General features: G+C 39.2%; 1 protein-coding gene across 4 annotated transcripts in view; it reads right to left on the reverse strand.

Moving 5' to 3' along the window:
- Positions 1-11189: 11189 nt before the first annotated feature.
- Positions 11190-14998, reverse strand: part of GRM1 (glutamate metabotropic receptor 1) — a 231509-nt gene continuing 227700 nt past the window's right edge. For 3 of the 4 annotated variants that reach the window (XM_060753514.2, XM_060753515.2, XM_060753513.2), the window contains exon 9: positions 11190-13374. In XM_060753514.2, coding sequence (XP_060609497.2) covers positions 12522-13374 — 853 coding nt within the window. In that variant the 3' untranslated portion in view covers positions 11190-12521. The remainder of the gene's footprint in view (positions 13375-14998) is intronic. The other variant, XM_060753516.2, reaches the window with a different exon arrangement.

The raw sequence follows: 14998 nt of genomic DNA on the forward strand, positions 1-14998 counted from the left end.
AATACATGGAGCAGTACATGGAGACTATGTCTGTATAGAAGGGATCCAAATAAACAAAACTAATGGTAGTAAATGTTGGTAAATGACAAGCATATTATGTAAATTTCCTTCTGTTACCACATCTGAATTGGGTAAGTTGCCTGTCAGTTCAAAACTGCTCTATACTCACAGGAGCCTCCAAGACATTAATGGGAATACGTATTTCCTATGATTAACTCATTTACCTCATACAACCAGATTTCCTTGGAGATAAATGCCTCTGCAACCATATTAGCAAATTAAAACAAAGCATATTAAATGAAAGTTACAAATGTGAGGAAAGGCACATTTGGAAAAATCTGGAACATATTGTATTAGTTACCAGGATGTTTTGGAACTAAGTATCCAAGAATTGTTATTGGGTTTTTGCTTTGTTTTTTAATGTGTATTATCTGGAATGAGCTGTCTTTCCTAATGGAAAGAACTGAATGCAATATCATCTTATTTGCACCTCATGTGACACATTGTTTAAGTTTCAGTGGTTTGTGATAATCAAGCTGTGGCAACTTAAATTTCCATAAATTGTTTGCCTTTGGAGAAACACTGGAATTTGGATTTTCCAAGTATTTGCTATGGCATCCTTTATGGGAAAACTAGCACAGTTGTATGGGTGCTTCCATATTCTTGTTCTATGAACTTGTTCTATGAACTGTTATTATTAACAAATTGTATTTGTTCTTTCAGATGCTATTTCAGATCTATTAGTCATTTTGGTTGTGGAGGTTTTTTTTAATTTATTGGTAAAAGCTTACTTCCAAATACATAACTGAAAGTAAATGTCTTGTTTCATACAATTTTTCATCATTCTTACACTGAGTAGCATGTTCTGCATCTAGGTTTCCCAGGATATATTTCTGTCTGCCTTCTTTTGTGAGCTGTTTGAGATCCCTTGGTGGGAGAAAGGCAGGGCATAAATTAACTAAATGATACATAATAAATAATAAGTACTATATTATATTGTTTTACATACTGATATGTGTCAAATATTTTTTAAAAGATGAAGATTATTTATTTATTTATAGTATTTATATTCTGCCCTTCTCACCCTGAAGGGGACTCAGGGCAGTTCACAGAACACATATATATGCCATTTAGACAACTGTACATAGATAGAGGTATATAGAGGCTTTCCCATCTTTAGCATCTTGAAGGCTTGTGCTTGATCCTGGCCATGAGGGGTGCTTTCGCTCCATCTTCCCTGCTGAAGAGCTTTGTTAGTAAATTTCTTCCTTGATTGAATCACATTTCTGGCATTTCCTTATGGGTGCCTTAAATGCCTCTCCGCTTTAAGTGGTACCTATTTATCTATTCACATTTTGTTTTCGAACTGCTACATAGGCAGAAGCTTGGCTAAAGATCAGGAGCTCACTTCAATCCAAACTTCAAACTGTCAACCTTTCAATTGGCAAGATTTACTGCAACTGGTGATTAACCTGCTGTGATAAGCCCGGCCCTATTCCCCAACTTCCTTTGGCAACCCAATATAGCATCAGAGCCCTCAAAACTCCATTAAAAATAGGGAAGTGACAATATGCCCTCAGATTGTAAATTATCATTTGTGAACTGGTAATGTTTCATTTAACCCCTTTCTCATTCCCCAAATCATAGTTGTCATCGTTGTCATCATCATCATCATCATCATCATCATCATCATCATCATCCTATCTTTAGCCTAGTACTCAAAGCAGTTTCCAAATGTAGCATGTATGACCAAAAAGTTACACAATGAAAAAAGGTTTTTTTTGTCGTGCCAGGAGCAACTTGAGAAGCTGCAAGTCGCTTCTGATGTGAGAGAATTGGCCGCCTGCAAGGACGTTGCCCAGGGGATGCCCAGATGTTTTGATATTTTACCATCCTTGTGGGAGGCTTCTCTCATGTCCCTGCATGGGGAGCCGGAGCTGATAGAGGCTCATCTACACTCTCCCTGGATTCGACCCTGCAACTTATCGTCCTTCAGCCGGCACAGGGGTTTAACCCACTGTGCCACCGGGGGGCTCCAATGAAGAAAGTAAAAATATTATTAAATTATCATTAAATTTTGAAAGCAGCTAAAAGCATGACCATTAAAAAAAGAGAGAGAAAAATATGAACAACACAATGCATTATGAAAGACCGTTTCCCAAGAGCAATTAGCCCTCAAAGGTCAGCTGAAACAAGTTTTTTTTACTTGTTCAGGTTAACCTCTCTAGTGCCCCTTCTACACTGCCATGTAAAATCCAGATTACCTGCTTTGAACTGGATTATATGTAGACTCATATAATCCAGTTCAAAACAGATAATGTGGGTTGTATGTTTTGACAATCTGGATTATATGGCAGTGCATAAGGGGCCCAAGAGGAGAGTTCCAGAGACTGGGAGCAGCCACTGGGAACATACCCTCTGTGTTCCCACTAAATGTACCTGTGGGGATGATTCCCAAAAGATCTCAAAACACTGACAGACTGATATGGAAGAATAGGGCCCAATAGAAAACCCGAAGCTGACCATGTAGGTTTATAGATTATAATCAGCACTTTGAGTTGTGACTGGTAAACAACAGCAGTTAACAGAGTTGTTGCAAAGAGGATACTTTGAGGTACCTGTTGTAAGTCCCAGTTAACAATCTGAGAGGCTTCTTTACCAGTCAAAACTCCAGAAATGGGCTGTAAACCAGTCTCATATCCCAGAAGTGTGTCATATGCAGATTATATTTTGGAGGAAAATATGGTGATGTGAACTACTGTAGTAACAAATAAGGTGATCCCTAATACTGTTGCTTCCATTGTAAACAAGTATTTCTTCAACATCATACAACTATAGAATTAGATATCACTTTAACAGCTGTCATGTCTGCGCACTGTGAAATCCTGGGGCTTGTGGTTTGATTATGCACAAGAGCAGAGGATCTAAATGCTTGGGCAACTACAAATTAAGATTCCGTGGAATGAAACCATGGAAGTTAAAATAGTATGAAAATGAGAAAATGAAAGAGAGTCAAAGAAGCATTCCTGGGAATTTTCTTTAGCCAAGTGGAAGATGCCAATCTTACATTAAAGTTTGTCAGTGTCCGATCTAGTTATTAGTCTCCTCTTAAGATGAACTAAGGTTTTTGTTTGTTTGTTTGTTTTTGTCGTGACAGAAGTCGCTTCTGGTGTGAGAGAATTGGCTGTCTGCAAGGACGTTGCCCAGGGAACGCCCGGATGATTTTTTTGATGTTTTTTATCATCCTTCGGGGAGGCTTCTCTCATGTCCCCGCATGAGGAGCTGGAGCTGATAGAGGGAGCTCATCCGCCTCTCCCCAGATTTGAACCTGCGACCTGTCGGTCTTCAGTCCTGCCGGCACAGGGGTTTAACCCACTGCACCACCAGGGGCTCCGGATGAACTAAGGTGAAACCATAATGTGTCAGGGTGTCTTATTTGATTAATTGTGACAACAACAAAAAGTGTATATAATATCATTTATGCTGTCAATTTGTCCTAAGATGAGTTATTTCCTCACAGTTTCCAAATGAACAATAAGAGCTGACAGGTAACTCCCAAAACACAGAAATTCCACACCTAGCTAATGTTTCTTGTGGTAATGCATAACCATTTTCCATTTGTTCAAAAAAAGAAAGAAAGAAAGATTATTAGGAGCTTAACAAAGGACATAGTTACAAAATGCCAAATGCACAAAAGTATTTCCTTTATTTTGTGGTATCATGCTTTGCCCTTTATTCAAAGTCACATTTTGTTTTTGGCCAGAGGAGAGCTCTTTCATAAAAGAGCAGAGAAAATCTGAGATTTGCTTCACTTTCTGAAATGTATTTGCATGACTGTTATGGGAACATATTGATAGTGCCTGTGATTGTAAAAAGAAATTGCTGACGTACTTCTATGATGGTGAAGTGGGGAACTTTTTAAGAATTGTTTAAGAAAAAAGGCAAAGCAATGCTCCTTAAAATTTTTCCAGAAGTTAGAGAGCAAGAATTGTGGAGGCACTGTGCCATTTGGGAGACTCAGGGTGCCTCCAGACAACACAAAAATGTGGGTTTTAAATGGAGGACAAAAAAAGGGGGGGGGACCTGAGAACATGTCTCCACACAGACCTGTTGGTCCCATGATTGGGTCCCACGGCATCTTCACAGGCTACCTCTATATTGGAACAAGATAGAGGGCAGACAGGGGACATCTGGTGGAAGGTTTTTTTTTTTAAATCACTTTGTTATGCTTTGGACTGCACATGTGCACATCCAAATATGTTAATATAAATAAAAGCAGATTCACATGTGTGCATATGAGCTTCAGAACATCATGGAGTGATTTCTCTCTTCCCCCAATTGTTTATTCAAGCTCTGTTTAATAGTATAAAGTTTAAAATAAAGGATTTCAGAGAGTTTTAATTATTTTCTGTTTGTGCTTCCTTTAAATGAGCTGTGTGTCCATTTTGCAGCCCAATCAGCTGATCATCTATTTTGGGCTTTTAAAAAAGTGGACATGTGCTGGAGCAGTCTCCACCGGGGGGGGGGGGGGGGGGGGTCATGAGTTGTTTGCAAGTGCAGGGATATTCAGTGATGCAAATATGCACATTTTCCAGCTGGAACAAATCAGTGCACATTTTCCGGTTGCAACATATGCACATTTTCCAGTTGCAACAAATCAGTGCATGGTTAACGCTAGTGTCATGTAGCCATCCTCTCCTTTAACTCAGGAAAGCCTGCGTTTTAGCTGCTGTTTAGATGAGCCCTCAGCTTCCCAGAGTTTGCAACCCATTATATGCAATTGGGCATCACCCACTCTATCTCTTGCTGTAATATGGAATGGTACATGACATAGCACAAGTTGGTGGTGGTGGTGGTGGTGGGGGGGGGGGGGAACAACTCAATGATAAAAGAGGTAGACCCAATTTATCTGACTGAGCAGCTTATATTTTTTCTTTAATTGCATAGTTTTTGTTAAATGGAACAGGGAGAAATGAATCCCTGTCATTGAACAGATTAGAAAAAGAAAAAAAATCTCTGCTTTGTAAATAAAGCATAACACAATTCTTTTCTTTTATTGTGGAATATTTATTGAATTATTCTGGGCATTTTTGAATCTTGCTTCTTTTTTTACTGGGCTGGGAAAGTGGAGAGGGTGGTGATAGAATATTTGTGCAGACTTAATAACAAAGGTGTCAGTCTTGCACCACACTCTGCTGCTTACAGACGAATGTTATACACATGAATGTCACTGGAGATCTTTTGAATGGATGAATTGCTAAAGATTACCCCTTCACACTCCCCCAAGGCAACAGGAAACAAGATGCTAAGAAATGAGCCCGAAGTTTGTCTAAAAATAGAGGAATATGAGGTTTTAGAGCTTTGCACTATGCCTATTTTTTTTTTTTTGTTCCCAGCCAGCTGCTTTCATGCAGAAACAACATTTATTTCTTGAGAGGATTTTGATGGAATACATGAGGTCTGAAAATGCAACCATTTTAGGCTAGTTTGGGTAGTGAATTATTGGAGTCATTTCAAATACCGCTTGGTGACAGGACTCTGCTGTTTTTAAAAGGCATGTAAGAAATACTTCTAATATGTTATTTTAAAAAAACTAGGAGCTGCTGCTACACAGTGAACATAATGACGGGGCAAATGGCTCAAGATCTACTTGCAAGTTCTCTTGCCATCAAAGATAGGAAGAACAACCATGGGAAGCAATATAGCCTTACATCAGCAAAACCAGACACACCTGGGCATTAGATTAAGATTGGGATCACAGAAGGAACAGGTGGAGCCCCAGAACTTGGGATTCTCCACTTCTTCAATGAACATTCCTTTATGCATTTTGGGGAAGTGGGGATCATGGTGATGTGCAGGCTACACAAATGCATAGTGACTCAAACTGAGGGTGCATCCAAACAGCCCTTTAATCTGAGAACATTCACGTTTTTAAAATCCTAGCCTGTGCTCGGATCCTAGCCTGTGCTTTCTGGGGTGGGTGTCCAGATGTGCTCCCAGAACTTATCTGAAGAACACCTGGACACTCTAATCCCCTCCCCCAAACCCCTTTTAAAAATAAAAGAACTTATCCAGCCTCCACTCACGTGGTGCCAGAGCTCTCCTGGCACGTAGGAACGATGCACCAGGAGAAGGGGGGCAGGAGAGATTTTACTCCTCCCCCTTTCTCCTGGCACATCATTCCTACATGCCAGGAGAGCTCTGGCACCATGTGAGTGGAGACTGGGTAAGTTCTTTTATTGTTAAAAAGGGTTTGGGTGGGGAGAGGATTTGTGTCCTATGGTTTTCTGGGCTAATTTTGCCTGGAAAACCATGGGACTACTGTCTGGTTTGCCTCCTCAAAAGTCCAGAACTTTTGAGGGAGCAGTCCAGATAGTGGAAGTTGTGGGTTTATCCTGTGCCTTCCAAGAAAGCACAGAATAAACCCACTAACAAATTTGCAACAAACCAGGGCTTTCCAGGTTTGAGGCAAATGAATGCGTGTTTGTCTAGGATGCCATTTGGATGGCCTCTTTTAATTGCGGGAACTCCTGCCTTAAAGGGGCTGTCTGTATGTGCTCTAAGTTCCATTAATGCTCCACTAAGACACAGCAAATACTGTGCCATTGCTCTCCCTTCATTGACAGATGATTTAAGGCCTCTTGTATAGACAAGTGTGTGCACACTAATGCACAGAGATGTACAATGAGGCTATCTCAAATATTATATTTAAAAATTCATTCATTTATTTAAAACTTCTGAGTATGATTGCCTATTGGAATTAATAAATAATTAAATTGATCAGATAGCTTTGCAAGTTTCTGTTTGGAGTTATGAAGCTTCCTTTTATGCTGCAGATTGGTTTATATGCAGTTCTGTTTGTTGCTTTGTCCAAATAGTGAGCAAGAAATATTGTGGTTCAGGCTTGCCTTTTTATATTATTTGCTATTGGATTACAAGCTTTTAAAAGAGAACTTTTAACATATTTTTGTGGAAGTAGCTGAGCTCACAAAGACTCTGGGCTCTTCTCCAGAAGATGATGATGTAATGATAACATAGATCACTTGCTAGCAAGTAGTTTTTTTAAAAAAAGTACCAATTAAACATCTCATAATGAGAGCTTTGCTTCAGCTTGGCTGCTTCTTTCTCTTGATAGGTTTGCTGATTGATAACATTTTACGTACCCACCAATTTTAAAACATTATTTGAGATGTTGCTAAGATCTTAACTTCTTCTCAAGCCATTAAGAAAAGTGTTCCTTTGGCCTTTCTTAAAATGTTTCCCTTCTCTTAACCCATATTTAGACAAAAATGATTTGGGTGTACACTCCAAGAACTTGATTCCTTACATTTCACTGTTCTTCTTGCAGTTTTCATTTGAGCAAATGCCAGTTACAGTCATGACCAGTTCAAGGAGATTCACTTCTTGAGATTGGAAGGCAGATGGTGTCCCCATCCCCACCCACTCACCCACCTTAAGGTGTTCAGTTTCCAAAACCAGCTAAATTATTTTGCACATCATCCAGCAAATCCAACAGGCAACTCTCCCAAACCGTGGCAATAATATTAAATGACTATTGACAATTTTGTCACATTGAAAATCTGCCTAGGTCTCTTGCTTCATTAGCCTTATGTTGATCCAGGACTGCTCATGACATGTATAATCATCCCAGGTCATGCTGGGAAGTGGTGATGGTACAGAAAGCACCTACTCGTGAGGGGCAGGTGGAGGGGAGAGAGAAATAGTGTCTGTTGTAATTCACGCAGATACATGAGCATCTGAATGCTGAAATCAGTAGATTTTAAAGCCTTCTACAAAGTTGCATGCAAAAACACAGTAGACCAGCATTGTTTATTTTGTTACTTTGCCTTAAATTGATTTAGTATGTTGATACAGCTAGTTTACCAATAAAGAAATAAGTAATAAATTCTTTTATGTGAATGCATCCAATGGGTATAGTTCAACCAGAAACCCAATTAAATGTTACCATTATGAAGAGGAATGGGGATGCCAAAAGTTGAAAAGATTTCACTCTCTTTACAGAAGAGAGTGAAAGATCATAAAGGTGTACCTAGGCAATTTTGTGCAATATTGGCAGGAATGGTACGTATGGCATGGGCTGACCAAAATGCCAAAATATCAAAGCTGCATGGGGGGGGGGGGGGGGCTGCAATCTGGGACCAGAAATCTCTGCAATCCTCGCTTTGATTTTAAAATATATGTTTTTTTTTGTATTGTCGAAGGCAATAAAGAATGCATAGGGTACGTGACCTATTTAAATGATGAATCACCCCTCTTGGTGTTTTACAAAAGGGGAAACTCAACCCATTTTGTCAATAAGAAGCTAATCTGACCATCAAAGATGTAGTCAGGGGCCACAAACCAACCTTAGATGCCATATGTGACCCGAAGTTTGCATTTTCCCCATCATTAAATTAGGATAACCACTATCAAGTATTGTAATTTTTGCTCTTGAGTGAGTAGTCATTAGGTAATGAACTGAATGAATCATAGAATCTTAGAGTTGGAAGAGACCACACAAGCCATCTAGTCCTTCTAGTTCAACTCCCTGAAATACAGGGAAAGCACAAACAAAACACCTATAACAGATTGCCATCCAGCCTCTGTTTAAAAGCCTCCAAAGAAGGAGCTTCCATCACACAGAGGCAGATGGTTCCACTGTTGAACATCTCTTTTCCTCAGGCACCTTAAGGTAAAGAAGGCACCCCACTAGAGCTGTCTACCCCAGTGGTTCTCAACCTGGGGTCCCCAGATGTTTTTGGCCTTCAGCTCCCAGAAATCCTAACAGCTGGTAAACTGGTTGGGATTTCTGGGAGTTGTAGGCCAAAAACATCTGGGGACACCAGGTTGAGAACCACTGGTCTACTCTATACCACTGCTGGTTCAGGAGCCCTTGGATGCTGATCTAGAATGTGTTTCCAAAATAGTGTCATGACCAGCAGTTTGGTGGTTTTAGTATAGCTGCTGGGGAATTGTTGGAAAGGGTTTATCTCCTTTCTGTTTGTAAGGGCCCATGTAGACAGGCCTGTCTCAGTTTTCCAAAGGTGTCCAAATGATGGTTGGCCATAGGTTGGAAATGTTGCTGTATTAGACTACATGCCCCATTCTACTTCAGCCTGCATACCACTAGCCAAGTTGGCTGGAGTTTTCTGGGACTGGTGGTACAAACTGTATCACCAGTCAGATTTGGTTGTGAGATGACCTTGTTGAAGGCCTAAGAAGCAAACTAAGAGTGAAAGCAAGAAAGAACATTATTCTGTGACCAAATTAGAATTTTTGAAAGATAAGGATGCTCTAATTTTACTAACATCATTAATGGGAAGTGTTTGAAAAAAATAATTCATCTTGAATGCTTCAAAGAAGTTAAACTTTCTTCCTCTGCAAGTTACCCAAAGATAACATCTTGAATATTTAAAAATTATTTGTTTTTCCAAATAGCTGTTTTTATACTATTTAATATTCTTGCCTGTCCTGAGCATATGTCGACTTGGTCCAGCTGTGTCCTTCTATTGATGGAATGCTGCTAATAACAGAAGTGGGATGGGACCATTTCTCCCATCCCCACCAAGCCTCCTCAAAATCAACAAGTTTTTACTTAAATAGTTGGCTGTGTGGAATGGGAGGAGAACAAATGTCCACCGAGTTAAAGGATTTCTGCCTTGGATTCAACCCACTATGTCATAAAACCATTGAATAAATGAGTGGACAAATCAATGAATGAATGTACCGTTGAAACCCATTAACTTTGTTGTTGCTGTGTACCTTTGAGTTTGCACCAACTTATGATAATCTTCAGGACATCCATTGACCCCATTAATTTCATAGGGCTTTCTTAGGTAAGAAATAATCTGAGGTTGTTTGTTGTGGCCTTCCTCTGAAATACAATCAATAACATTCTCTGTGGTCTCTTATCAAATACTAACTAGGGTTCTCATGTGCCATCAAGTCAACTCAATCTAATGGCAAGCTTATCACAGGATTCTTTAGGCAAGCTCTATTCCGAGTAGATTTGCTATTGCCTTCTTCTATAGCTAAGAGAATGTGACTTTCCCAAGGGGTTCTATAGCTGAGTAGAGATTCGAACCTGAGCTCTAGCTAAACACTCAGGCCACTAATCACATGGACTTCCAATCTTAGATTATTACATTCTGTAGTATTTAATGAAGTTAATGTTTAAGGATGTTTGTTCAAGGGGACTTTCCCTTCCAACCTTTTCATGGTATCCACATCTTTATGCCTACAGATGCACATATTTGGCAAAAATAATGGTTACATTTCATCTGGCTGGATATATTACCATAGAAGCAAAGATTACTGTGTTTAAAGCAAAGCTTGTGAAACTTACTTTTTTGGATGCCACAGTCCTTCAGGCAGCATGGCCACTGTCTCAATATCTCCAAAGGCTCTAGCTATGCGCAGCAAGGACAGCAATCAACTCATCCTGATGAGACATTTCCCAATGTCCTGCTGCTGTTTTTTTAGTATCTTACTGCATGCAAACATTATAATGTGTTTCTGTCCTTCATAATTTGCCATAATTTGCCACCAGGTGTGATCTTCAAGGTGGCAGAGGAGAAGCAGGAAGGATGATGAAGTAATAAGATTTGATACTTACACACATCTTTGTCTTTCTCAGATCTTGACTAAACCAAATACCACACTATTAGCTAATCCTAGTGAGGTATTGGAATTTCTATCTCCTCTCTGTCTCTCTAGCCCTCCTCAGGCTGCCTGACAACCTGGATTATGTCCCTCTGGAGCAAATTTAATAGATTACCTCATGATTGTAATGGGAAGGCAGAATCTCCCAACTTTCAGTTCCACTGAGAGAAGCAGTTCCATCAACCATTAGATCTTGACATGTTTGATTTTCATTTTCACTTGATCTCCTTCTTCCTTATATGACAAAAGTGAGCAGAGAACATAAGAAATACAGTATAATGTAGAAAAGGCTATTCTATTCATAGCATGATGAAAGCTGAACTTATTCCCGTTATTAAAATATGGAGGATGGACATAAGACTGATATTGTAGATCAAGTGATCATGAGAAAAATGCACAGTCTGCTTGTAAAGCATTGAAGACAGCTCTCTACTATGGGAAAAATATCTTTCATTTATCTAAAGTAACTTGGAATAGTATAGATATTTTTCCCCACATCCACCTTTACAATATTGGCATGTGCAAGATTTCTAAAAGAGATGCATCTTTTATTAACCACATTTGCTTAAAATACATGAAATAACAAATTATTGGAGCACTGGTTATTTTCAACAACATAATTCCACATGGCAAGAATATCAGCAAAATCAAGCACCCTATTATAAGGGAAGGCTCAGCCTTTTAAAAATGTTTCAGCACAGCATACAAACTTCCAAAGATCTATAGTATATGTTTAAACAATGCAATATAAAACATGGTTGAAACATAAAAATATCAATAGTATACTTGTAGGACACTCATCCATGGCAGTTATTAGATGTTACATATCACATGTTCTATACAGTTATACACACACATACATACAAAGACACATACACGCACTCTCTTGACTCTACCATGAATCTAATGAGCCACGGTTAAGAATTGCTTTTTAATTTAAAGTAGTAGTAATTGTTGCTCAAAATATATAATTATTTTATATGTACTTGTTTTCATAGTAACACAAACAAACAATGTAACCACATGGCAGATGCATCAGATTATGAAAGTTGAGTTGGTATATATTATTTTGCTACAGGGAAGTTTGCCATAACAGTATAGTCACCTGGCTCGCAATCTTCTACAAAAGGGTACATCTAATGTTCACTACTATAAGGATTTCTGCCTTGGTTCACATCAAGAAACCTTTTTATGTCTTTGTTGTGTCTACTCAGGTCCTTTAAAATGACAATGGGGGATCTAAATTGGATGTTCTAAATGTTTATTATAAATGAGATACTTGCATGCTAATTTTTTTTTTTGCTTCTCCAAAACAAACTTGAGAAAAGAAATGTTGCTTCCATCTAAGGAAGCATAACAAAAACTAAACCAGAGAACTCTTCCTCCTTCCTTCTTTCTGATACAGATGTTGCTGCATTAGAGTCTGGCATTCAATGGCAATGAAGAGCCATGGTATGTGCTAATGCATTGCCTGTGGTTGTGTTACACAGAGTCATATTCAAGTGTTGCCAAGAGAGTGTGTGACAGTGTGTGTGACCATTGTGTACTTATTGATCATTTTTAAAATTTCTTTTTGCTATAGAACCTGCATATGGGGTTTGTGCTTTGTCACGATTCCTGTAGTCCTCTCAGAATACAATACTTTGAATACAATACTCCCCCTTTAAAAAACCCACAACAGATAAAGAACTAGAGCCCTCCAAAATTAATTTAGTGCAGAAAACACATTTTTGCCCCATCATATACACAACACCACGTTAGTTCTCCTCCTCTTCCATGGCTTATACTGGTTCTCCTCATCAAATTAAAGCTGAGAGAAGAGACATGGTCCACATACTTTTGTCACAACAGCCTCTATTCTAGAGAGTGGATGAGCTTTGCTTATAATCCCTCAGGACAACAGAGGCATAGATTGCATTGGGAGGTGTGCAAAGCACAGAGGCTGATACAGGGGAGCCAAGCATAGAAGTGCCTGAAGCCACTGAATCTCGGAAAGGAGATGGGGGTGTCAGGGCTGGTGAATCTTCTAGAGTCTGTTTGTTGGTTGCCCGCTTCTCTTCCTCTTCTAGGTTCCCTTGCGTCTCATACACATACTCTTGAAGGAGCTTAAAGTTTTCATCTACTTCCTCCTCCTCTTCAGCAGGTGGGAGTGAAACTGGCTCTTTATTGAACGTGTCTGTCTGGTTGGGCAATGCCTGCTTCTGCTGCTGCTGTGGCATCACTGGAGAATAATGGATAGCTTTTACCCCATTCCCTGTGCCAGGCACAGAGATCACAGAGTTGATGTCAGGAATGCCAGTGGCAAATTTGTTGACTGCACCTTGCAGCTGCTCCATAGCATTTGTTTGTGGTAGAGCTTTGGGACTCTGTTCGGACAAAAATGGTTGGGCTTCCTCAGGTGTTGCTTGCAGTGGTGGTGTCACCATCACTCGTTTGTGTACAACTGTAGATGGACTGTTCAGTTGGATGAAACCCACTGGTTCACTCTCTTGTTCTTCCTCCACATTGTACAGAGTCTTGCTGCTGATGTCTGAAAAAGTCAGGCTTTTGCTTTGGCCTGAATAGCTTTTAGTTAGGGGCTTGATCACAGCGGTCTGGTTGCATCCTGGTTCCTTGTCCTTCACATGCACTGAGAGTCTGTGCCACATGTGTTCTCCCTTGGAAGCTTGTCTTCCTCCTGGTTCAGACCATGGCAACGATTTGCCATTAGAACTATGAATAAATAAAAATTGGTTTATTTGCATTTGCAGTAGCACACATTACCAAATAATAAAACCATACATACACACAACCTTCTCTTACATGTTTTCTCTAATATTGGTTCATTTCACAAAGAAGTGCAGTGAAGAGCATCTGGTACTCTTAAGTCTGATGCTGCAGTTTCTAGGTTTCAAGTGCTTTGGGTGGAGCAGTTACAGAAAAATATGTAGGTGCCACCAAAGCCAGAAACCTGTTAACCCTTCTTTCTGTCTCTCCATAGTAGCAAAGCAAACCACATAACATGATGCCAAAACACATGACATGATGCTTTTCACATTCATCTATTTTATCAACTGAAACAGAGTGATAGCAGAGAAACCTGGAGAACCAGCCTAATCACACATTCTTCTTAGTATGCACTACAATCATTGAAAGGTGTAAGAGATGTTGTTTTTTGTTACACCAATAGGTTTCCCTGATGCACAACTACAGTGGATCACAGATCTTCTGGGTCACATCTGCAATTTCCAGCGATTACAGATTTTCCCACTCCATGTTAGTAAATGGTGGCAACATGAACAAGGACATATTGAAGCATATACATTCATGTTGTTTCCATTTTACTAATAATGGTGTTTGATCATTCTCATTTTTTGCATCAGTGGCAGATCCTGGATCTGAACCCCTATGGATGTGGCAGGCTCAGCATCTCTTCCTATAGCAAGAGGCTTGGTATATAATGGAACTGAAAATGGTAGTACATGCTTGCATTTTGTAATTGTTTGGTTTCAAAGAGCTTTTGTGTTTTTCTCCAACTTCAGACAATCACAAGTTTGGTTCTTTTTTCTTTGTGGAAACCTTTAGGTTGTTTTGAGTTTTGCTATCATTTGTCATTATACTTTCTCATGTCTCCACGACTGACTATATTTATTGTGCCTTTATGGTATCAAAATTATGTCTTTGGGAATGTCATAATCACTATTTTGAATGCCACAATAATAGCTATAAATAAAAAGTGAAATGGCTTGCAGCAATAGACTAGGGCACTTTCTTCACATCTTCCCTAACAGCGCTAACCTTCTTGACATGTGCATTTGCATTGACGTCCCACACACTTCAATAAAGCTTATTTGCAGCTGCCTTAGGAATAATTCTATTAGTGATCCTAACTAGTATGCACCATGGAATTATTAAATAAGAAGCCATCCCTTATGTAAATCCACTGATTCAGTCGGTCTAATGAACCTGGGACTAAAATTCTGATTTTAAAGGATGAGACTAATATCTTCATTAGTATATATAGGACTGTAATGTCCGAGTCAAACACAACGTTATGTTACTATTCAATTAAGATAAACCCTTGATTGCATAGTGATGTTGAGATAACTTTACTAGAAATGCTCTTTCCATATTGCTTCTTGTACCTTCTGAAAGGCCGAGAGCAAAGGCAATACTTCCATTGAATTGATCATCATTTAGTAACATCAAAATGACATAAAGAATGAAAATATAGTCACAGGACAATCACAGCGAGTCTAGAATCTGCAAAATGTATTGAGTGCATTTTACCTGCCGCTTTGTGTTTCCTGTATGAGAAAACATTTTTTTGGTTCTTTTTTAGACCGAGTAAAATTCT

Source organism: Anolis sagrei, chromosome 1 (genome assembly GCF_037176765.1).
Source record: "Anolis sagrei isolate rAnoSag1 chromosome 1, rAnoSag1.mat, whole genome shotgun sequence".
Lineage (NCBI taxonomy): Eukaryota > Metazoa > Chordata > Lepidosauria > Squamata > Dactyloidae > Anolis > Anolis sagrei.